Raw genomic sequence first — 26814 nt, forward strand, 5'->3', positions numbered from 1 at the left:
TGAAAACTAAAAACTGGGAAATCCACTATGGATTTACGGTACACATAATCATGCTCATTAATACCGTTTTTTTAAACATTTTTTCCACTGCTTATGGATAAAAGTAGGTAGATCTAGAATGGCTATGGCTGGCTTAAAATCTCACCAGGCTTTGAGTTTTCAGGAGTGCATGTGCGATGACTGCGATCACACTCAGTGCAATTGATCACACTCAGTAATCTTCAAGCTTACATCACATTTAAGCGTAATCACACCCCTCATTCACAAAATAGCACTCCTCACAAGTTTGATTTTTAAAACTCAAAGCCTATATCTCTCTGATGGGAATTTTTTCTAAAATATTTGGGGGGTGCTTTCATGACGAATTGAAATGAGCTATTTCAGTCGATCCATACACCCCTATGGAAGATATACATGTATGGAGGCCTTGCCGTTTGAGGCGAGCGATAGCGATTTTCTACTTGTCATAGACACAAAGGCTTACATGTATGCAGCCAGCCATGTAGGGAGTGTTTTACACCTAAATTTGTAATACAAGGTGTCCCATAAAAAGGTTACATGTAGAAAATGAACCGCATTTTGTGATCGTACAACAAAACAATGTATTTTTTTCAGATATTATTCATTCATCCTTCTTGTAACTATCTGCTAAGTTTCAAGTCCGTATCTTAAAAGCAACATAACTTATGAGCGCAAGATGACAGGGGTGTCAAGATTGGTTAACCAACAAAATATCGCACAACGAAAGTTGAACACACGCACACCTTTGTTTTCAGGTTTTTGCTTTATAACTTTTTATGTTTCTCCTGTTTTTCATTGTTGAACTTATTGCACAAAAGAAACATATTGAAAAATTAAATATTGTATTGTACTGAAAATAAATCAATTTTAGAACTTCTTGACTCTTGGTGGTAACAAATAAAGGAATATGGTCATTAGAGGAGAACACGTTTTTGGTGAAAGCAGTTCTGCACGCTGTATCTCCTGTCATCAAAATAGTGAAATGAATAACAATCTTTTGCATTTAGGTCTTGCTTGGATTTTGTTGACTTGAAATCGCTGCTGTTTTTACCTTCTGACTGAACTCTTGAAATAAAACTGAACAAGTTTTATTCATTGTTTATCAGAATAAAATACTGTATCTGCCATGCTATGGCTGGGGCTACTAAAGTGCCCCGCCAAATGCACGGTGGCTGTGACGGTGGTATACTGAACCTCGTGTTGTATTATGTCACGTAAAGAGCTTGGTCAGGCTAAGTACTTAGGTTGTGAACTTGACATTCACAGGGGTACTAGTAAAGGGTACATGGATTATTCCATGAAAAGGACATGTATATTTGTTAACATTAACTTAGATTATTTTGAAAAATCTACATGTAACCTTTTTTTGGGACACCCGGTACATACCAAGTTTTTACCCACATGACCTATACTTTGTACACAAATCTTCAATTTACACTTTCAGGTTTTTAAAATTACACATCCAAACCTTCAAAATCCTACCTAAGACCTTGCATAGACACTTAATATCACTCGCTGTGAATCGCCCAAAATTGAATCCAATTTACATTAAAGTGTTTCTTATGTATGTTACGATACCATACTTGTTTTCTTTTCAGCCATGCTGGTTATGCATACTGTGGAGCCTGCAGTGCATGGGCATATAAACAGATTGACCCATCTAACATGTAAGAACATTTTTTTTTGTATATTCGGGTGACCATTGACTACTGTATATGTATTCAATATAATCAGGGCTATGACACTCGGATTCAATGGGCTATTTCATTTAAAATCCACACTACACCTGTGGAAGGTTTTGGAAATATCTTCCACAGGGGGAGTATGAATTTCAAATAGAATGAACACATTAGGCAGCTCCATTTGAATTTCATACACCCTCTGAGAAAGATTCAACCTGAATCTTCCACTGAGGGAGGGTGAGTTTCAAATGGAGTTGCTAATGTATTTTTCCATTTGAAATTCATACTCCCCTGTGGAAGATATAATTTCAAAATCTTCCACAGGAGAGCGTACATTGTAGATAGCCCATGGGCATTTCTATTATCTTTTGCAAAATTCCTTCGTACTGGCCTACCGATCGCGTAAAAATAACTAAAATCACGACTGCGTCTCGTGATGCTACGCAGATTGATCGGCGAATGAGGTGCTGATGTAATGATGGCGCGGCGTGTTTCAGCTAGCCAATCAGAACCTGACTTCATATTTACGCCATAAACTGCGCCAAAATAAAAACTTTTTGCATAAGATAATAGCCTAAAATATGTATGTGTGCAGACAGCGATGCTTGCATGCGTACTACTGCGCCATAGTGAAATTGCCTTTAATTTTGTTTGATTGACAGTTGCTAGGCTTGATCATTCATGTACTTAGTACCAGATGTGTATTACAAGTTACAATTGTAATGCAATTACGCTATACGATATTCATTCATGATCCAAGTCTACTGTCTGTTCAATTGATTCTTGCATTTTTAAGATATTTGAAAAAATAAAACATTGTGGTCAAAGTCATCAAAGAAAAGCGTTAGCACAGCCTTAGACCCAACATGATTTATACTTTTCAAATTTCAAAGTTCAATTTGAAACCCCATTTCTTTTTAATTTTGGTCTTTTCCCGCGATATTTTTTATAAAAAGCCGTAGAACGTCGGGTACCATAAACTTTTTTGAAGCAATCCATTTAGTGCAATGGGGACGAATGTCATAAAAATTAGATGCGCTGAGATAGTATTTATTCGACCATCCGCATCAGGAAGTGCATCCAGCTAAGTACCTATAATTATTTGGCAGTAGGCCTATAAAAAATAATTTGTGTTGAAACCCCACTGTTGAAACATCACGTTATTATAAAAATGTAAAGATGATCTATGGTTTTCCAGAATATGCAGCTTATATAAATACATTGTTTGCATATTTATAGATTGATTTATTTATTTATTTATTTATTTATTTATTTATTTATTTATTTATTTATTTATTTATTTATTTATTTATTTATTTATTTATTTATTTATTTATTTATTTATTTATTTATTTATTTATTTATTTATTTATTTATTTATTTACAAATTCAAAGTATAGACCTCTGGTATAGACATCTGCTATAGACCTGTGCCTTAATTCAAAAGTTAGTCACTTGTAAAGTAAACTTGTTTTTTTTATTTATTTATTTATTTATTTATTTTTTATTTATTTATTTATTTATTTATTTATTTATTTATTTATTTATTTATTTATTTATTTATTTATTTATTTATTTATTTATTGTGTGAATGGGTCTATGAAGGTGTAGGCCTATGCCTATTATAAAACTACATTTTATTTTCAATTTGTTATTTCAGTTTGTTTGTTGAATACAAACTATGCGAAGGACATTTGGAAACAAAAGAACTTTTGTACAAAAAAATATTCTTTAAAACAATGAGGTCACAGAAAACAATTCTTGTAAAGTCACTGTTACTGAAAGTGTCATGCAAATGCTGATATTCTTGGGAAAGGAATGATGATATTAAACAAAACTGAATTTACATTGTAAACCAGTTGAAATAAGAATAAAATCCATAATTCTAATGTCATTGTTTAGGAAAAAAATGCTCAGCATAATGTTATGCATAAAATGTAATCGCGCATATAATTTCGGGCAACAAAACCGCTGGACCATCATCACCTTGGGCATCACCTATAGACCCTATCCAATAACCAGAACGGTATAACAATTGATATGACAGGACAGATTGGTGGGCAGATTTTTTGCTAAATTGGATAGGGTCTATGCCCTAAGTTGAGAATGGACCGTCCCACTCGATTTGTGAAAAGGTCGCGAACCCTTTTGGTGGACCCAAGTAACTGCCTAAAATGAGGCAAAATTGAAAAGAAATGGGGTTATAAATTGAACTTCGGAATTTGAAAAGTTAAAATCACATTGGGTCTAGGGCTGTGCTAACACTTTTCTTTGATGACTTTGACCAAATTTTTATATTTTTTCAAATATCTTAAAAATACAAGAATCTAAGCTAATTGAACAGACAGTAGCATCGTCTGCATGTATTTGAATGAGGCTTCAACTTTTCCTCATTTTCTTGTCAAATTTTTCAAAAAATACCACATGACAATTTTAATAACTTACCTTCACTTTAGATTTATACTCAATTTTTTCACTGATATGAATATTAAAGTCTCCAATTGTTCATGTTTTGTGAAGATCACTGATAACCTGATGTCCTGTGATGCCTTATCCTGTGATCATAATTTTCTTGCAGTAAGCGTGTGTTTATCCTTGGGCCATCTCATCACGTATACCTGTCTGGATGTGCTGTGACTAGCTGTGAATCCTATGAAACACCACTTGGTGATCTTCCAATAGATCGAGAAAGTACGTTCAAGATAAGTTGTCAGTACTATACTTTGTTCAACTTATAAATGGCAAACATTTTTCAGTGTTTGTTACTGCATGCATGAATAAAGTCCCAACTCATTATATCAACAGATTCAAATGGAACTGCCTACTGTCTGTTCAATTACTAGCTTAGATTATTGTTTTTTAAGATAGTTTTTAAAAAAAATTTAAAATGGCCCAAGTCGTCAAAGAAAAGTAATAGAACACTCTTAGACCAGACATGATTAAATACTTAAATTCCAGAGTTCAATTTTTAACCCCAAATCTATTCAATTTTGCCTCACCACAGTCAAATACCATGAAATTAAGAATTCCAAAATTTGACTTTTTTTTTTATGGGAATGTCATCTTTAAGGGATGGGGTATGAATGTTTGGACAGTATTTATTGTGGGACATTCGAGCACATCAGAAATATCGAATAACATTCTGAATACGAAGAGTGTCCTTCTGATATCAAATAATTTTGATTTTTTGAAATTCGCAATGTAATACACATTTTATGGAAATGATTAAAAATTGATATTTTTGATATTTAACAGTACTCGAAGTAAACTTTATTGTACTCTGATGATTTATACTTAAAGTGTATGTAGGTGGGATGAAAAGCCAACGATCAATTGAAAATTTTGATCTTTCATATTGAAGATATGGATTTTTTCCCCAAAACACAAAAAAATTAGGTCTTTTGGGGAAAAAAATCCGTATCTTCAATATGTGAGTGGACGCGGCGAATCAGCCGTAAACTCGGCAAATTGTATTCTGAGTTAAAGTGTAAAATGTATGTGAAAGTCGTATTCATAGGTGTCTCAATCGTTGCGACAAGTATCTTATTAAACGCTGTTTAAATCAATCAATAATACTACTGCTGGAGAGGATAATAAGCTTCTACCTATTTCTATAGAATAGTTCTTGTCTTTGTTTGCTTTGGCTAAATCCTGTTCAAGTGGTAGATAACAAAGCATTGCATTTCTGAACCTCGTTGACTTGGGGATGATTTGAAATGACCGCCAATTATGACTGTTGGATATTTATTACCAGAAATGTAGAAAAAGAGACACTTGTAGAACCGATACAAAATACAATTTTGTCGAAGGAACAGAGTTCAACAAATCATAACCCGCTTTTGGATATCGTTTGAAGTCAAATGATATACCATTTTAAAGCTTATGATATATATTTTCTAAACACGAAATAAAACAAAATTGACGGGGCCGACTTTACGGCTGATTCGCGGCGATCCAGTCACATATGAAAGATCAAAATTTTCAATTGATCGTTGGCTTTTCATCCCACCTACATACACTTTAAGTATAAATCATCAGAGTACAATAAAGTTTACTTCGAGGACTATTATAGATCAAAAATGTGAAAAATATCATATTTTAATAATTTGTCATAAAATTTGTATTATATTGTGAATTTCAAAAAATGAAAATTATTTGTTATGAGAAAGACATTCTTCGTATTCAGACACAATTCGATATGTCCGATGTGCTCTCATGTCCCACATAAAATACTGTCCAAACACTCAAAATGCTCATTCCAGATCCCTTAAAGGCCTATAACTCAAAAACATGTCTGGCGACTTGTTCCGGTTTTGGTCACAAATAAGGAACTGGCATGTGAAGAGTGTTTCCAGGGCATACAAATGTACAGTGTATATGTGCCCATCCACCATAAACTGGTCGTAAAGTCGGCATTTTCCATTTTGAGATACAATAAAAAACAGTATATGGATTCCTATGTAAAGTATATTAGAAATGTGACATTTGATGAATCATAACTTCACTTCCAGATGTCCGATGAAGCTGGTTGAAATGTCATTTTAAAGCTAACAGCGCATTCTTTCAAAATCTGCAGTAAACAGAAAATGACTTAGAGCCGACTTTACTACCACTTCGTGGTGGATGGTCACATATGTGACCCGATTTAGTCCACTAAGGCTAATATCGGCAAATACGAAACTGAGATATAGCCAGAAATAGGTTAGAGTTTATATAGTTAGTCAACATTATGTACAAATGTGTAACTTCGCAACCAAATCATTTATAAACTTGGGGTTTGGACAGAAAGAAAGGACATTTTTTACTTTATATTCAAACCTGGAATTAACTCAATTTTGAAAAAAAAAAGACTTTCGCCTGAGTGGACTGGATCAGGTCACATATTGCGTTCGGTGCAGAAGAGTCTGGCAGTTGCCTTTTTAGCAACTCTTTATTTTTCTCTGATTTTTATTACAGCTTGACTCTAATCTTTTCAATGGTTGTACAATGTTTTGAAACTTTGTAAAAATTAAAGTTGGCAAAGACAAAACTAAACGTCTTGGCTCTATCACAACGATATCTCAAATTTGCCATCTTATCTGTTTAATTTCAGTCTGCAGTGAACTGGTGAAAACAGGTCATTTTCAGAAGATGAATAAATCTGTAGATGAGGATGAGCATAGTATTGAAATGCATCTACCTTACGTTGCTAAGGTCTTTGAAAAGTAAGATAATTACATCAGTCAGTTTATAATTCTTTTAAAAAGCGCAATGATTTATTGTGGGCTATACACAGGCACATGGTCTATATGTTAATCCACAAGCCTCAGCATGCTAATTACACTGACCACTACGGCTAAATATCATTCCATAAACCAACAACTCAGCAACTTTTCTGCTTATAAGTGCATGTCCTAGCGGCATTCCACATTTGACCTTCAAAGCCAGGATCAGCTCCCCAAGTTTCACATGGGTCACAAGAGACAATTAGCAGTAAGTTCCTTGGCCAGGGGAATTTCAAGGCTGGGTTTGAACCTGCATCCTCCAGCCTAGTAGGATAGATCATGTAAATCATTCTGGTCATACTTCTACCTCAGAAAATAAAGTTGGGAAACAATTAAATTATGTTCTTTCTCATGTATGTTTAAGAGTATAAATCAGAATGTCTATTAAATCAGATATGTGTATGTGGGGGGGGGGGGGTTTGTGTGTTAGGAGCAGACTGATCTCCAATAACAAGGCCCTAGCTTGCCCCCTTCAACTAGGTTGAATACGCACATGAGATTAAGTCATATTTCATCACAGTAATATTGTTTGTTTGGTTGTTTGTGTGTTTATTTCAGTTATCAGGGTAGATTCAAGATAGTGCCAGTTTTAGTAGGATCCCTGAAGGCTGATAAAGAGCAGAGTTACGGCAGAATATTCAGCAAATATCTCAAAGATCCGCAAAATCTATTTATTATATCATCAGATTTTTGTCACTGGGGTAAGTAAACTGGAGACTTATCGGGAATTAATCAAAAGATGTGATGCTTAAAGAAGATTTTCACAGCATCTCAGAATACATCATGTGCTGCACAGTGTCAACTTCCCTATACGATAAATATAAATTTAATACTCCGTTGGTGAGCGACAGGCGAGTGGTATTTCACGAGCGCAAGAAAAGGAGTTCTATCTGATTGGCTAGCAATCGATCGCTTAGGTCGCTTAGTAGTCAACTACAAACTCAAAACTGAGCAAGGTATTCAATTCGATTGAAATCGATATTCTATTATTGAGCGTAGATAAAGAGAGTGATAGTGTGTCAATAATGTACATTGTATTGCACCTTGATTCTACATGCATTCCTTTATATAAATATTTTCTCAAAGAGTTGAAATGATCACAATTTTACCCAGGATTTCAAAAGTTTACATAAAATTCCACAGCAAAAATATAAAAAAAAGTCCACAGCAAAATACCGGTCCTCACTAATTAGTGCATTTAATTTCCAGTTAGTGTAATTAAGATAAAACATGTGATTTATCTGACAACAAATAAAATTTTCTTGCAATAGAAATATCATATGGGATACTGATATGGTAGGCCGCAACCGCCACAACGTGGAGCTGACTTTTTGCTCCGTGGAGCCAAATTAGCTCAAATTGACCAATCAATGATCATGTTAGAGTTTTTCATTACTCGGAGGTAAAACTGACCAATCAAAATGCGACTGAGCGACATTACGTGAAGCGAATTTATTCATTAAGAATTTGCCAGGCGAAGCGTCACGTGGTTGCACGATATCCTCGGTCACGAAAGTTATGATTCAAAAAGTAGTTTATGAAAAGTACGAACCGACATATTATTAAGATGGACATGCACTCATAAGAAACTCATACCGGGGCATGGCGTGCATGGCTGCGATATCGCAGCGTGATGCTATAAAGTTGAACAAAATCCAAGAATCGGACTTTATTAAACACTTTTCTGTCTGTCTGTGTGTATGTCCACATCCGTTGTGTTAAAAAGGCGCACAAGAAAACTCACGCAGGTCTTGTGGATAAATACAGTACAAATTCCTTACTATACAGGCTTTTGCAAAGGCCTTTCACACTGCTGCTGACCGACCATGTAAAGAGAACAAATCACGTCTGCATCAAGCAATGATACTCATATTAATCGGCAAATGAGGTGTTTTTTGTTTGTTTTGTTTTTCCGGATGTCAAGTTGCCATCTTTATTCTTTATAAAATAGCACAACGTTTATATTTTTCATTGGTAAAGAAGAACAAATATAAAATTGAAGCCAACCAGCAGTGTTTTGTAAACAAAGCACGAGCAGAGGAAAACATTGCTAATTGGCATTCCACAAAATGTTTTTAAATGTGGCTACTAACAAAAGCCGACAGAGAACACAAACAGACAAAAACGCTTCATTTCAAAGTGGAGAGCCAGATGCATGTACTTCACTTGACATAGATGGAAAAGATGCAAGAAGTGAGGATGGACATTTAAGCACTGCCAACTAGGGCTCAACCGATATGGCATATCGATTTTATAATATTCCGATCCGATATTGGTAAAAAAAATGTACATTTTTTTTTCAAAGTTTTCGGTGACTTTGGAGAACCACTGGTTCCGAAGTGCTAAGATCATTAGGATCATTCACAGTTAATTTGAAAAAAATTACGAAAAAATTACAGTTTGTTATATACCTCTTCATCTATCACATATTATTAATGCATTGGTCTTCGATATTAAGGATAACAATTTTGTAATTTTTTTTCTAATTTTTTTCAAATTACCTGTAAGTGAACCTAACACTTCAGAATAGGTCCAGTGGTTCTCTAAAGTCATCAAAAACTTTGAATTTTTTTTAAAATTAAAAACGACAAATTCTTTTATTTTTTTTTACCAATATCCGATCTGATACAGATATTGCAAATATTGGGGTGTTGATGTGATGATGACGTGTTTCAATTATCCAATCAGAACCGACTTCATATTAATCCAGTAAACTGCGCCTAATTGGGTACAGCGAAAGGTTTTCCTGTGTTTCGATGTGATGGGTCATCTCTGATCATTCAAATAATTTTTAACTGTTTATTGTGTTATCATTTCAGGTTCTCGATTTAGTTACACATACCATGACAAATCCTATGGTAAAATATATCAATCCATAGAGGCAGTAGACAAAATGGTAAGATTTATTTATACCTGATTGTAGAATGTCTTATTTCTAATCCAATAAAGTAGAACGCAATGTGGACGTTTCGAAGTTCTTTCTCAACACTATTGTGGTTGTGACTATCTTCTGTTTACGCAGATGATACTGGTAGCTCAGCAACGTGTTTGTTTTGCAAGAAGATCATCAAATGCTCGACTAAGATTGTATTGCCCCTCGTCTCTGTTCATGATGTGGTCCTGTTTCCTGATCTGTATTGCTTCCTGTATCCAATGTTTGTATCTGTCAGCCTTCTTGCTTACCACCTTAGCCTCTTCCCAGTCTATGATATGATCAGCGAACTAGGAATAAAACCGGAATTATTATAAAAACTTACATTTACTGTAATTATAGCACTTCAGGCTTAGTCTTTCACATGATATTTTAGAACACCATTGGGCATCACATCATGGAAAAAGTAGAAATTCAAGAAAATTCAATACACTGTGCATTCAAGATGTCTCTGTGGAGCTTATCACACAATTTGGCTTAAAGACACTAGGGATTGCTTTTGACCAGTGTGCGCCATTAGATGTTGTTATGTTACATTTTGACATGGACTGGAATAATTACTTTATTGTCTGTAATAAATTGTCTGTACCGGGGCATGCATTTTTTGAACATTTAATTATTAAAAGCAAATTTTCATCAGTAGAAAAAAGTCTGGGCAAAAATCGCAAAGTATGACTCGTACCCCAAATGGCTTGAGATAGGTGTGCACTAAATCACTTCTACTTAAAGAAGTCTAACCATCAATTCACTATAATCAATTTGTTTATTTTTCAGGGTATGGATTTAATAGAGCAGGTTGATCCACGTGGTTTCCATAGTTACCTGAAGGAGTTTGGCAACACCATTTGTGGCAGACATCCTATTGCAGTTCTGCTTCATGTGAGTATATTTTATCATAAAATGAATTTTTATTTAAAAAAAAAAGCTCAGTGATTAACCCTTATGCTAAAAGTGGTTTTTGGTTAAGATGAATGAAGATGTTACTTGGGATTCAAACCTTACGACTCCTCAGGTGCCATTTACAGCCAAGCACAAGTACACCGACCGGTAGCCACATGTCTTTCGCTGGCTCAGCCAACAAAAGCGTACATACGAGGGGGTATCAAAAAGTTTTAGAAATCGCCCAGAAGTGAAAGAGCTATATCAATGAAATTTTGTCAGTGCAATCACTGGTCCTTATGGTGCAAAAATGGTCTCATAAGTATGTTTACTTTTTTTGCAGGAGCTAGATGTCACTACCTGCCCATGTAACCGCATAACCAGCAAAATGGAGAAAATTGAGGCATGCAGCATGATTAAGTTCCTTTTTAAGGGTTACAGTGCCCAGAAAATCTGTGATGAAATAAAAATTCCTTTTCCAAAAAGCGACAGTGACATATCACAATCACCACCGAAGATAACTTTCATTTCATTATCAATTTTCTAGGCACTGCAACCCTTCAAAAGCAGGATCTTAATAATGCTGCTTGCCTCAATTTTCTCAATCTTGCAGTTTACGCGCAGTAACTGGGGCAGCAGGTTATTGGCATCTAGTGCCACCTGTAAAAAAAGTAAACATACCTATGAGACCATTTTTGGACCATAATGTACATAAGCACCAGTGATTGCACTGACAAAATTTCATTGATATAGCTCTTTCACTTCTGGGCGATTTCTAAAACTTTTTGATACCCCCTCGTAAATATACAATTTCTTCTAAAAGCGTGTGTATATATGACTAACGGTGAATGCATCATGGCATCACGTGGGATGTGAGTAGTTTTGCTTTCGGTGATCGTGTGCTTGGCACGCGAGGGGTCTAAGGTATGAAGCCGGGGGGTACCAAGTGAAGTTCTTTGTTCATCTTCTCTCCTTTTACATTTCTTCTTTAACTTCCGATAGCAAAAAGCATTGTCCAATGTTAGGGTTAATAATAATGTTTTCCCAAAGTTTTGAATAATACCTTCAAGGAAATTTTTTAAATAAAATGCCCATTTGCGTAAAATATTATTTTGTATGAAATTCATTTTTATTTCCATGTTCAAAGTTAAAATTTTGGAAGCAGTTTCCTGAAAATAATATTTAATTTGATACTATTTGTGACTTTTGCCCAAAGTTAAAATTTTGGAAGCAGTTCCCTGAAAATCTATATAAATAAAAGCAAGTCGCTAAATCTTGTCCAGAAGCAGGCTCCGAGATGCTTTCACTTTCATCTCTGATTTATTCGTAGATCGATCGGGTACATATTGCCATTAAACCATCTGACGTTCATTTTTGCAAAACTATTCAATCACTATGGAAATAACAAAAAATTGGTCGGTTGCTAGGCCGTTGAGGTCAAACCGTTGAGTTCAATAACCTTATGGGTCAGGCATGACAGCAAATGCGTCAAATGCAAGCGATGTCCAACACGCGCGGTAAGTGGCGAGTCACGCACCTGTGCGTACACGGTACCATGGTTTCGCGCATGGCGGCGCATGGTATAGACGCACTTAATGTTGGCTTACCGCGCGTAGGCCTACATATGTTTATGTGACTGACTGCTTCTCTGAGATGAGACAGTGGCGGATCCAGGAATTGGGAAGGGGGTGGGGGCACACTCGAAGTTTTTGCCGCCACCTTTTTGAATGCCACGAAGCGCCATTGTGTCGCGCACCGTGCAGCTGACTATGTCCCCTCAGAATTGGAAACTTGGTCAAAGCAAAGGCCTTGAAGCCATTTCGGGGGATCATTGGGTGTAGGCATAAGCTGATGAAAAGAGGGGTCATTGGGTGACAGATTTGCAACAAAGTCCACTTTTCAGAGAGAATGTTAAAATGTAGCCAACAGAGTCATTCAACTGTTCAGTATAGCCCGAAAAGGTTAAATGTTAGGGCGTGGGTGGGTGAGCCCACTTTAGTGGAACTTAAAAGTCCACATTTTGGAAATTCTATGCGGCCCCGCAAATCAATCCTGGCTATAATGTAGGCCTAGCCATTAACAACACGGGCTCACTTAAAATATTTTGCTGCAACTTTTAAACATGTTGCTTACAAGTTTTATACCATTATAACCCGAAATTGAAACGTTTTCTAGCATGTGTGTTGGGATAAAGTTAAAATCAACCATTTTGTCACGAGCTGTTTCAAAAGAAATCTGAGGGATTGAGTAACAACATTAACACAGGTCTGGATATTCACTTAAAGTTTAGCTTCTTTAATATGGCAGGAGCTAACTAACATTATGATTATCAAGCTAACATGCTCATTACTATACTGGATGAATAATCTACACCAATACACCATGATTATCATCACTGTTTACCATGTTTACTAACCACTCCCGTTTACTAACCGCTCCCGTTTACTCAACTAGCGGGGACCCGCGAAGCGCGGGTCTCCCGCTAGTAATATTTAATTTGATACTATTTGTGACTTTTGCCCAAAGTTAAAATTTTGGAAGCAGTTTCCTGAAAATAATATTTAATTTGATACTATTTGTGACTTTTGCCCTACAGTATTTTGCAAAGATCTTTCAAACTGCTCGATTTGGCGCAGTTAATGGTGTAAACATGAAGTCGGGTTCTGATTGGCCAATTGAATCACGTCATCATCACATCAGCACCTCCGATTCACCGATCAATCTACGTAGCATCGCGTGACGCAGCCATGATTTTCTGCGATCGGTCAGCCAGTGCGATAGGTCTTTGCAAAATAGTGTAATTGGTTGTTATTCATTTTGGGAGCAAATATATAAAAATGGGCGATTCCAGTTGAATCCACACTACCCTGTGGAAGATTTTGGAAATATCTTCCATAGAGGGAGTATGTTTTTCAAATGTAACTGGTCATGGTTAGTCATTTTGAAACTCATACTCTCCCTGTATTATGGTTTTACCTATATCTTCCACAAGTGGTGTGAGTATTTCAAATGGAAGTTATCAAATTGTGTATTCTATGCAATACTTATACTCCCTCTGTGGAAGACTTTAGCTAAATCTTCCACAGGGGTAGTGTGGATTATAAATGGAATAGCCCAATGATTTTTAGTAACTGTCCTCTTTCTATTCTCTCACAGGCTGTGGACACTCTAGCATCGGAAAGTGGTAACGGCAAAATGTCTCTCTCAAATTCTTGCAATATCGCAGTCCAACAAGTGCAAGACGGACAGTGATAGTTCCGTTAGTTACGCCTCTGCTTCGCTAGTTTTCAGTTGAGGAAAGAGAACACAAACAAACATACATCTCAGGTGCTGGTCACTGATTGGTGTGTACTACCCTTAACGAGATGTAGGTTCATGCGATAGTTATATACGTCCAAGAAACAAAATGCAAGTTTTTTGTGTAGTACATGTACAGAAATAGTAATGATCTCCAAGAGTTTTGTAACCCCATGAGAACTACCTGCCAATTGGCCAAAAAGAAGTTTTCATTAACAATTGGCCCAATCAGCAGCATTGTTAGAATACATATAATTTCACCATGCAAAAAAATTAAGGTGAATTATTTGCAAAGCTCCATTCTGATTGGTGATTTAAGTGAAGATATCATGTAATTGACCAATCAGAGGGAATGTTAGATCAGCAGGTAGTGCTCAGGGGGTTAACCAACAGGGAACTAATGTACAGATATGCCACTGACTTTCCTTCTGTTGCCTGAATTCTTTCTTCTTCTTTTTTAAGTCCAAATTTCTGTGCTTTTATTGATTTCAGCATTGTTTTAGACTTTTTACCCCAAATGTACCAGCTATTGGACTATTCTAGTTGAAATCCGCACACCCTTATGAAGACATGACATTAATCTCCCATACAGGTGGTGTAGATTTCAAATGGAGTCAACCTATTCAGGTAACCCCATATAAAATCCACACTGCCTGTGTAAGAGATTAAGACCATGTCTTCCAGGGGGTGTATGGATGTCAACTGGAATAAACCATTTCAGGTTATTTGCACAAGTTTCAGGCTTTTTGAGATGTAGTAGGTGGCATTTCTGAATGAAGGGCTCCCTTGTAGACTCCTACATGTGAAATGTAACAAGTCACAGACTTTGTTGTTGCAAAGCTTGAGAGGGGTCTTCTGCAGTCTATAATGGGCTATTACAGTTGAAATCCATACACCTCCATAAGGCTATTCCATTTGAACTCCATACACCCCATATGGAAGACATGACCTTGATCTTCCACACAGGGAGTACAGTGTGACTACTTTCAAATGGGGTTATCTGAATGGGTGACTCCATTTGAAATTCACACTCCCTGTGTGGGAGATTAAAGTCATGTCTTCCACAGGGGGTGTTTGGATTTCAACTGGAATAGCCCAATGTTACAGACCTTCTTAGGAGGACTTTTACATAAAACACCGTTCACATGCAACCATCAAACATTCAACCAATAAATTATTATTGGCGATTTGAATGGGTATTTGACCATGCAGTAGATGCCACTTTCAATACGCTGCATCAGGTAAGAGCAACACGGTGTATGATTGGTGTGAATCTTCATACCATGCCAATTGGTTCAGATCCTATTGCAACCATTACCGTATTTCGTCGAATAAACGCCCCCGGGCGTTACATTTTCCCAAGGGGGGGCGTTTATTAGAGGTCATTTTTAGCACGAAAATTCCCGTTAAAATCATTAGGTAAGCTTAAAAGTCACGCTAAAATGACGAACTATGACCTTTTGACACTGACTTTTGGTTCACTTCCGGGTTCAGATGCAGATTTTCGCCATTTATTGCTGCTACTCGCGACCATGTGAGCAACTTGGTAAGCTTACTACACAAGATAGCATGGAAATATCGGAAATTTTGAAACATCTTGGTTGAAAAAAGTGGTGGGGGCGTTTATTTGAGGGGGGGGGGGCGACTATTTGACGAAATACGGTATTATGTTTTGATGAATCAAGTGTGTGAAAATATTGGATCCAGCACATAATAATGATAAAATTAGATGCTTTACGCCCAATATTTATTGGTCTCGGTATGATTTTTAAAATATTGGACTCGACTACGTCTCGTCCAATATATGAGTCGAACTCATAGCTCGGCCAATAAATATGGAAAGAAAAAAGCAAGGTACACCAACTTGATGTGGGGAAACAAGTAAAATGCAGACTAGACAGTATGCAGGGGGACAAAAAACAGCAAATGTAGGCAGAAGAAGTAGGCAAAGATAAATATGGCCTAAATCAATCCAATTTGATATCAAACTTGGGTCATAGCTGCACTATGGGAACTCTCATCTATTGGCAGTGATCATAAAGGCAGTGTTCATCTGAAAGATGATATATTAGGCTAAAATTTGTGGCTCAAAAGGGAATACCTGTACAAAGTGTATTGCTAACTAATGTGCCTGCATATTGTGTTTTTGACAGATCACAGGGTATGAGTTGAATAATGGTACATGGAGGTAGTAGAAATAATTGTAGCGTGTTATGATCCAACTCTTTGTAGTTCCTTAATTGTAGTCAAATAAGATGTATTACTATATTTAAGAAATGATACAATTTGACTGCTCAGTGCCAGAAGTGGGTAAGTGCAATAGCTGCCATGTGTAACTGTCATGCAGATGAGTAGATTATACTGTGGGTAAATTCCAAATGTTCACAGGGCAGTTATTGCATGTACCTACTTCTAGCACTGAGCAGTTAAATTTAGAAAACTAAAAGCAATGTGTGATGTACTCACAGATGACCTAAATTTTTCTTGCCTTTTTACTTTTTTGCACAACATACCCCGTGAAAGACTAAGCCTGAAGTGCTTTATTTACAGTTAATTTATTCACCATATTCACTGATTTGAAATATTAGTTGAACTTGATGGCTGAAATGTCTTTTTGCTTGCATGAATTATCAATGTACAAACTATACTATATCATTATTCTATTATAGTTTACATAAAGATTCACCTAATGTCGCATTGGGCTTGGGGGTAAATTTCATGTGCAAATAAAGAGCTTCCGTTTCTTGTGGGAATTTTACGGTAGTGTCCTTTTAGGTTGTGCCTAAAATTCCACTTTTATCAAGGAAGCCCATAGCGCCATTAGACGAATCTTTACAGTACATCTTATTTATTTTCGTCCATGTGTAAAGCTACTCAAGTTTCGCTTAATAATGATCGGTGAGCAGATACACGCATTGACGATAATTGGTGCTGGAATGAAATAGTGTTTTTCTTTGTTTTCATTTGTTTCGGCTTGAAATTAAAAGGGGACATATTTAATAGTGAAAATGAACATTTTGTGAAAACAAATAAAAGTCTATTTCTTATGGAAATCGCAGTCCAGGGGCGTAGAAAGCGGGTGGACAGGGTGGACGAAGTCCATGGGCCCTGAGCAAAGGCGAAAATGACATAAGTGCTGATAAAGGAGTCATTAAAGGGCCCGCACTGCTCCTTGTCCATGGCCCCCAAGGCTCTTGCTACGCCCCCTGAATCATACATTATTGGGCTTTTCCATTTAAAATCCACACCACCCCTGTGGACGATTTTGGAAATATCTTGCATAGGGGGAGTATGAATTTCAAATGGAATGAACACATTAGCAGGCTGTAGCAGCTCCATTTGAAACATGCCCTCCCTGAATGGAAGATTCAGGTTGAATCTTTCTCAGAGGGTGTATGAAATTCAAATGGAGCTACCTAATATGTTCATTCCATTTGAAATTCATACTCTCCCTTCGATCATACCAAATCAACAAAGTTGTTCTTCCTTTGGGCCGTGGACATAACATAACATACAAAATATATTAATAAACAAAGTACAATAAGCAAAGAGCGAGAGCAATAACTCTCTACTGCTCTCCTTAAATCTGATAGAGGAGAGTGATTTTTAGCTCTCCTTAGTTGACCATTCTCTCCTTACATTCTATTGTAAATGCTCTAAACGGCTCTCCTTGAAGGCTCCAGAATAGTTATTTAATGCTTTTCGGCAAATTCCAAAAGACAGTCCCTGCTTGAACCCCTAAACTGAAAAGTGAAATTATTTTGCCCATTGCTCCCAACACACACACAAGAAATGTAAATTTCATGTTTTGTAGTTTTATGTTTTATACATGTATGTATATATTTTTATTCAGCACGACCTTTTGTTACTCCTCAAACTCCAGTGAAATGGGTTATTCCATTTAGAATCCACACTACCCCTGTGGATGATTTAGCTAAAGTCTTCCACAGAGGGAGTATCAATTTTGAATAGAATAGACAATTGTTTATCTTCTATACTCAATCCAGTTGTGGAAGATATAGGTAAAGCCATAATACAGGGGGAGTAATTACATTTGAAAAATATACTCCCTCTGTGGCCAAAATCTTCCACAGGGGTAGTGTGAATTTCTACTGGAATTGCCCAATCGCCGGGTCGGGTTCATCGCATAAAGAAAACTGTAAATACATCTAGGAGAAAACAAGTTTTTATGTTTACAGAAAAAGTGTATAACATGGTGGTGTATATAGTATAATACGCCACTGTATGATGCATCAGTTTCTACTTTCTTACCATTTTCTTACCATGCTCCAATTTAATATTTAATTACTAATTAATTACTTAATTGTCAGCTTTGGGACTTGGGTGTAATTGAAGAGAACGATATTTAAAACATAATATACCAAAAATATAAAAATTACCGAAAATCGCTATTCGTCAGGGCTGTCAACTGTCAAGCATTGAGCATGACAGTTATGCATTTGGGCACTTTCTCCTGCCAAGGTAGTAAAGTGTTACGGCAAGATAGTAAATGTAATACCAATCTCACAAAATTTCATGCATCATCAAAATAAAGTGGTGTCCCTACCCTCCCCCTACTTTTTAAATAATCGAGTACCCTGGCTAAAATAATCATGGGTCAAAATGAAGTTATATTGTAATTGGCAAATAATAATTCCGTACCGGTACTGGCTCAACAGTGTCTCACGCTAAGCAATTCCAAAAAGTTGACAGCCCTGCGATTCGTCTCTATGTCATGAACCTGATGAAATATACATAAGCATTTTGTTATTAAGCTTCAGAATATTACATAGAATCTAATTCTGCAAAAGTGGACATTTTCATGAGATAAATTTTTTGCACTTTGCCAATTTTGAATTGTTTTGTTTTTACATTTGCATTTGTAAGCTTCCTTATAGACCTAAACACTTAAGGAATATATTTGCCTGTTGTTACTTTTGCGGTATTATAGCTGCTTGAAATGCTGAAAAAATTAAATGTAGCAAAAATTTCCACTTTAAATTCATGTAATGGGCTATTCAGTTGAAATCCACACTACCCCTGTGGAGGATTTTGGAGTATGTTTTTCAAATGTAATTGGTCAGGGTTAATCATTTTGAAACCCATACTCCCCCTGCTTTATCTTCCACAACTGGATTGAGTATTTCAAATAGAAGTTACCCAATTATCTCTTGTATTCATAACACATACTTCCTCTATGGAAGTCTTTAGCTAAATTTTCCTCAGGGGTAGTGTAGATTTTAAATAGAATAGCCCAATGGAGGTTGAATTGGATTAACCTGCAGTATTTACTGCCTTAGATGACTGATTTAGACTTGCATTTCCTTTGGAGGAGAGCCCAGAAGTGTAAGAACTTTTCAAGTTTCAGTGTTTTGCCTCCTTTTTTATATATAGTCGCTCACAAAATGCCATGGGCGGATGGCCCTAGTAAAAGTATAACCCTTGCTGGGGTCAAGAGTGGTTGTGATAGGTATAATTATCCATTTATGAAGGCGATTGAACCAAATTTGTTTGATCTTTCTATCGACTAATGCTTGGCCCAATTTTTCTCTTAAAACCATTAATTTCTATTGGACAGGAAACAATGTTGAAAAGTTGCCCCAATTTTTGTTCTTAAAGAGGAAGCTTTGCCAGAGCAGTTCTTCTAATGAGGTAAACCAAACCTGCCTGGTTATCAAATTAATCAGTGACACGGTTATCTCTGAATTTGACAAGTGCTAATTGACGCAATAACATTAAAACAGCAATTAGCACCTGTCAAATTCAGAGATAACCTTGTCACTGATTAATTTGATAACCAGACAGGTTTGGTTCACCCCAGAAGAAATGTTCTAGCAGGCTTCCTCTTTAACTCATTGTTTCCATAGGACAGAAATTGCCAAAAATTGTGAGGAAAATATTCAAAATTCACCCAACTGGGCTACCAAATCTGTATAAAACTGTCAAGCATTGGTCAGGATTGACGGAAGTTTGCCAGTTTTATAATGTTTCAAGGCGAACCGTTGGCAACCTCAATTTCCATTGGACCATCTTCAAATGCTTTAATTTCTGACAACAGCAGCAATAACAAAAGCTTATACATTGGGAATTTCCAAATGTACCATATACAAATGGAGTATTTAGAGGAATTATTTACATAAATATGTATTAAATATACATACAGTAAGGACAATATTCATTTATTTACAAGGGGCCACTTGTATTCCTAGGTAGATATCATATCATGCTCATGCACAAAAATGTGTGAAAAGGATAATTTTCACGTGCAAGTGACGTTTGTGAGAGCATCATTTAGGATGTCAAAAATGTCAAAAGAAAAAAAGAGTATGTTTTGTCAGCCTCTTGAACATGAAACATTCAAATGGCAAATTTAAGGTTGTATAACACAACCATTAGGGTATTATTGAAGCCCAAGGCAAATACTTGTTTAGAGTTCAGTTTGGAAAGTCATACATGAGAATGATATCCACCTTGCAAATCGCAGTTTTCCAAAGACAAAGCTGTTTTGTTCTGGATGACCCAGTATATACAAACCAAACCAATCTAGCACAAATGCAACTATTTATCCTGAACACAAATCTGCATGAAAGACATGATCAAGCGTGGTGGGTATGTCTTGTGTAAGAGATTGTTGTTTAGACACAAATCTGCATGAAAGACATGATCAAGCGTGGGTATGTCTTGTGTAAGAGATTGTTGTTTATGTTGCCAATACAAAATTATGAACATTTTGCACTTTTCTTTCCATTACTGTCATATTGTGAAGTACCAAATAGCGAAGGTGTTCGGTAAATACCTTTGGAAAATATTTCTTGTGATGACCCATGTCGATTTTGGCTAAAGTAAGTTGTATTTTCACTCAAAAGGGTACTGTGATTCATGACATTTCTTGTCCGCCAATTTTGACCCCCAGCTTACTGAATAAATACTGTGGTTTTCTGAACATTTCCGATTTGATTTGGTCCATACAAGTGGCCCTTATTGTTTATACTTTAACCAAATTGTCAAAAGTACAACCATATAACATCTAGCTGAATGAATACACAGAATTCATTGTTGTTTATACTTGAACAAATGCATGACTGTATTATAAACATATCTAGCTGAATGAGTACAAAGAAAATTGTTTATACTTTAACATGTTAAACAAAATACAACAAATGTACGGTATGTTTTATAGCATATCTAGCTGAATGAACACAACAAAAACATTATGAACACATGGGCTATGCCAGTTGAAACCCATACACCCTGTATGGAAGACATGACCTTAATCTCTCATATAGGGTGAATTTCAAATGAGGTTACCTGAATTGGTAACTCCATTTGAAAGCTACACCCCTGTGTGTGAGATTAAGATCATGTCTTCCATAGGGTGCATGGATTTCAACTGGAATAACCCATTTTGAAGCAGACTACACTGAATGGGTGACTCTATTTGAAATCGACACCCCCTGTGTGTGAGATTAAGATCATGTCTTCCATAGGGGGCATGGATTTCAACTGGAATAACCCATTTCGGAGCAGATGACATTGAATGGGTGACTCTATTTGAAATCGACACCCCCTGTGCGTGAGATTAAGATCATGTCTTCCATAGGATGCATGGATTTCAACTGGAATAACTTATTTTGGAGCACACGACACTGAATAGGTGACTCTATTTGAAATCTACACCCCCTGTGTGTGATATTAGTCTTTGTCAAAGACCTCATAATCCTAGAGGCGGCGAGCAGCGAAGCCGAAGGTTCAGTAGAATAATATAGATGGCGCTCCCACTACGGTGCTCCAGGCAGAGCCTTGTAGAAAGGCTAGCGTGAGATTAAGGTCATGTCTTCCATAGGGGTATGGATTTCACCTGGAATAGCCCATGTAGCTAGTAAGTAGTTTGTATTTATTCAGCAAGTCATCTTGTTATATACTTTTTTTTTGTCATGACAGTTTATATATGGCAAATAAATTTTATGGAATGTGTGAAACCTTCATTCTCATTATTAGAGTCTCTAATGGTTGTAGTCTTCCCTATCCCCATGTATGCAGACAGAAAAAGTTACAAAATCTGTAACACAAAAACCTGGTAATGCCAAGTGTTTGTGAAGTCCCGTGCTCAGTGGGGTAGATTTCTATAGGGGCAGCGGTGGGGTTGGAAAAAAAATTTTATATTATCAAAGACAGCAGTGTCCGAAATAAGGAAAATATATGGAGATAAAAAGATTTTATCGCGTCTGGCGTCATCTGTCAATCAAACTCGAGCACGGTTTGTTTACAAGTGTCGTGATGATGACTTGCTGAGCGGCGGTATAACCGGGCGCCTTATCATTAATTTTGCACCTTCAAACATGCAAACCATCTCAAAAGTTAGGTCTTTATAGTAGGAAACTTTCTTTCGCTGAAGGCACCATGTCAACAATGCCTAGAAAAGCTGTTTTTGCCTTGTAAAAGTCACGTAATTTTTCGCCATTTGCTGCTATTCCTTTTCTCTGATCAACACCAGGTACAGGGGTGTGATTGGTGCTTTAAGAAAAAAAACCCAAGGCAATGAAATTGCGAAGCGGAGCGAGCGGAGCTCTCGCCTGTTGCGGCCCAGTGGGGGTTATGTGGCACACTTGTGGTCCAACCTTCAAGAAATGAATATGGTTTAGTGCAAAATAAACACTTTTCTCTTATTGGAAGAACTTATTGGCAGCAAAAGAAAAACAACAGATCAGAGGTGTAGTTTTCCTTTTTTTATTTCACTTTATCCCGACTTGTCTTTGGGACCCCCTCAGCTATAGAGGGGCTATGATGTACATAATTTCCAAGTATTCTGTGTTCAAATGTCTTGTGTAACTGCTGTGCAGCCACCACTTTTTCATCAGATGAGAATTACGACCTCGATTTGGTGTGATGGGAGATGGATAGCTAATAGGGGCACACCCTAGACATACCACTATAAACTTTCACATACTAAATTATATTGCTGTAAACCTTTGACGAGAACATACCTCTGCGATGTTGACAAAGCGCAACTCACAAGACGAACAACGCATATGGCAAAGACATGCCTTGTTAACATTGTGGAAGTACGCTCTTGTTAAAGGTTTACATCAATATACTTTAGCTACTGGTATCGTATGGGTATCACTAGGGCAATTATATTAGTGCTTGTAGTTGTCCCACAGAATTTCGAAATAGCTCAATTTCTTTTTGGAGCAATCTGACGACACTGCATCATCCATCCATGTGGTCTGCATGAGATTGCCTTTTGTGGTGGGGTAAACGACCCCCCACCAAATAAGCCTCCGACCACCTCAAATGAAGCCCCCTCCAAATACAAGGTAATGTGCCTTCATATTTTTTTCAAATTCTGAACCCAGCATCTGCACTAATTTGAAAAGAGCAAAAATATCTATAACAGTGCTTTGATGTAAGCCCTGCAGGCCGGGTTGCATGGTCAGATATTTGGTAGTCTTCATCAGCTCAGCCGTTTTAAGCTATGAGATCCGATGCCAGGTTGCTAATTGGTCAGATATTTGGTAGTGGACATCAGCTTTGCCCTTTAAGCTGCAAGATTCGATGCCAGGTTGCTAATTGGTCAGGTATGTGGTAGTGGACATCAGCTCTGCCGATGTCGGGTTGCTAATTGGTCATATATTTGGTAGCGGTCATCAGCTCTGCCCTTTCAGCTGTGAGATCCTATCTGTAACTGTCTGTAGTATATTCTCCATTTGGCTCAACGGCTCATCAATATCTGACCATGCTGGTGTGAACACTTTCATCTCCTGCTGTTGTTGCTGGAAAATAAAAATAAAATACATTAATACTGTGCGTGCTGGCTATCGGCATCAACATAAAAAAGTCCACCAGTTTTGAGATATTTTCTCAAAATATCAAGAGCTATCTCAAGAAGCACTGAACCAATACTAAAAAAAAAAAAAAGCACAGTGATTTATAGTGCGCTACGCACAGGCACAACGCCTAGACGTTGATCCACAAGCCTCAGCACACTTTACAGGTTGTCGCTGATCACTACGGCCCCACAACATTCCATAAACCATTTAACAACCACACAGGGACTGCAGCTTCAAGAGCGCACACCCTAGACTTTCCACATATGACCATCGCAACCAGGACCAGCTCCCCGAGTTTCGTACGGGTTACAACGAGACAATTAGCAGTAAGGTCCTTGTCCAGGGGAATTACAAGCTAACTCAATTTTTCACGCGAGCATACTATACCACCGCCAGGGTTCGAACCCGCAACCTCTTGCACCATAGTCGAACGCCTTATCGATTGAGCTAACTTGCCTGCTACTAGGCTTGTTTGTACTCATTTTAATGCACATTTTGTGCTGTTTTCAAATATGGTCATGAAAATGTACAATTCTGAACTTTTAATTTAATTTAAATTTTAAACAAGGCGGTTTGCAAAAAACTAGATCCCCCACCCATTGCGGTAGTTAAAGGGTAAAAATGAAGTCAACATTAAGACCACAGTAAGGGTTGTGATGTCTATAATTTAGCTGATCGCATCATAACCTAATACTAACCTTGCATTTAGTGTAGGTTGATTTCAGCATGAGTTTGGCTGATGATAAGAGTTGTATTGCCTCGCCTACATTGGTTTTGTTGCTGCTACAGGTAACATACACTACAGAAAGAAAAGAATTTATATTTTGGACACTGAAAAAATTTATATAGGTAGTTATGTCCAACAGAGACCACTTGACATCATTGTTATCAACAAAGCGAGGGACTGGTCTATCGATATGCTTAATGAATTGCTACACTGTTCAATGGCTATATGTGAAATGTGGTGGGCGATTTAAAATGCATGTGCCCTGAGCAAACTACGCTGCGTACGCACACTGCAGGGCAAAGAACAATGGAAATTGCCATAATTTGTGCGCATACTGCCGGGCAATGACGTTACATGTCAAGTGGTCTATAAAGTGGAACATGATCTACCTGGATCTTACAAAAATGGGGAAAAGGTCACGTTGCCAACTTAATGCTCTGTGTGCGCGCTACCCATAAGCTTCAACATAAAATTCAAAGTTTTGAAATATTTTGTCAAAATATCAAGAGCTATCTTAAAACCCCTGAGCCAATAATAGGCTTGTTTGTACTCATTTTAATACATTTTCATGCTGATTCCAAATATGGTCATGAAAATTGACAATTCTGAAATTTTTTAATTTTTTAATTTTTTAAAAACTTGTCGTCTGCAGTCGACATCAGCGTGTAAATGGTAGAACATACATTAGATGCCAGATATCAATTACAGGCATGAAAACTGGTCTTGACAAAAAACACTGAAAACCATGTTTTTTTCCCACCATTTTCTGTGAATTTGATTCAGAAATAGGCTGAAAAACAGTGAAAACAATATTAAAAAAAACCACTGAAATCAGCTAAAGTGCTAAAAATGTTCATGCTTGCAATTAGAGAAAGATCAAACATGACTTTGAACTATTTTTGAATGCAGTATGAGTTATTACCCCCTTTTTCAACAAAACCCAAGGAAATATAGGACCAATTTTTGAAAGCAGTTGAATGAACAGAAATATAGCATTCATATTGAATTAATAGAGCCAACCATGATCACTAGTGATACCTGTGTGCAAAGCTAGTTCTAACAGTAACACTTTTGCTCATTAGGTTAAACTTCTTAACAAATCAGTTCTATATCTCAGAGATGCCACTTGGTGTTATCAAAATTTCCTGAAAAACATGGAAAAATCCTGAAAATGCAGTTTTCAGTATTCAGAAGGGTAAAGCAAACATTTCCTGAAATTGATAAAGTTTCTCTAACATTTCCTGAAATCAGGAAACTTCCTGAAAAGTGGCATCTCTGATATCTTGGGTAGATTATTCATCCAGTAGTTCAAAACATTATTTTGTAAGTTAAATCTAATACGGGAACTAAAATTTGCAACTCAACTTGCCATGTTGCATCCGAAACCATCGCACATCACACCATCATCAATCAGATGCCTGGTGAAATCCAATGGTTTCGGATCAAACGGAGCAAAGTGAGTTGCAAATTTTAGTTACAGTAGTAAATTTAATTCACAAAATAATAAAATCAGTCCCCATGACCATGGGGTGGATGGATTTTAAATAGAACAGTCCATTTCATAAATAGACGAATGCCTACCTTGTGCCAGTTGAATTGATTGTTCCATTACAGCCTTGCAGGTAGCAACATCTTTGATCCAATCAGGTGACTGAACTTTGAGTCTGTGTGCTTTTTGAAGACATTGTAAGGCCTGAAATAGGACAAAATAGAGTGTGAAGAAGGACAGATTATAGGGGCACTATGAATTCACCTACAGTCAGAATTCCAATTGAATGAACGCAGCTTTCAACAACTGTACTCAATCCAACCGTGATCGTATATCGCATATTTCAAACTACAACACAATGCACGACCTTGGATACAATACTAACCAATCACGAGAACGTTGCCATGGTTGGCTTCACTTCCGCGTCACTCACGCACAGTCACACACGCTGGCGTACATCGCGCATTGTACGCAAAAAATCATCACGGTATGTCAGGCTGTGTTCATTCAATCAGAATTTCTACTGTAATTGAATTCACCGACCTGTCTGTGAAATCATATGCATTAAGAGCATTCAGCGTGAGACTCATGCATTCGGGCACTTTCTCACGTTCTCACACCAAGGTTGTAAAATCTCATGCCAAGGTAGTAAAATCTTACGCATCGTCAAAATAAATAGTTGTCCCTACCACC

At 37.0% G+C, this 26814-nt stretch overlaps 2 protein-coding genes across 2 annotated transcripts in view; one reads left to right on the plus strand and one right to left on the minus strand.

The window, feature by feature from the left end:
• Window positions 1–20433, plus strand: part of LOC140145820 (protein MEMO1-like) — a 29931-nt gene extending 9498 nt beyond the window's left edge. The window contains 8 exon segments of the mRNA XM_072167500.1: window positions 1620–1688; window positions 4282–4394; window positions 6796–6907; window positions 7526–7668; window positions 9787–9863; window positions 10674–10778; window positions 13935–13982; window positions 13984–20433. Of these exon segments, the coding sequence (XP_072023601.1) occupies window positions 1620–1688; window positions 4282–4394; window positions 6796–6907; window positions 7526–7668; window positions 9787–9863; window positions 10674–10778; window positions 13935–13982; window positions 13984–14073 (757 nt within the window). The 3' untranslated portion in view covers window positions 14074–20433.
• A 2092-nt stretch (window positions 20434–22525) lies between these two features.
• LOC140137956 (tetratricopeptide repeat protein 27-like) overlaps window positions 22526–26814 on the minus strand; it is a 33277-nt gene continuing 28988 nt past the window's right edge. The window contains 3 exon segments of the mRNA XM_072159774.1: window positions 22526–23848; window positions 24604–24704; window positions 26214–26325. Coding sequence (XP_072015875.1) covers window positions 23723–23848; window positions 24604–24704; window positions 26214–26325 — 339 coding nt within the window. The 3' untranslated portion in view covers window positions 22526–23722.

Source organism: Amphiura filiformis, chromosome 2 (genome assembly GCF_039555335.1).
Source record: "Amphiura filiformis chromosome 2, Afil_fr2py, whole genome shotgun sequence".
NCBI classification, from domain to species: Eukaryota; Metazoa; Echinodermata; class Ophiuroidea; order Amphilepidida; family Amphiuridae; genus Amphiura; species Amphiura filiformis.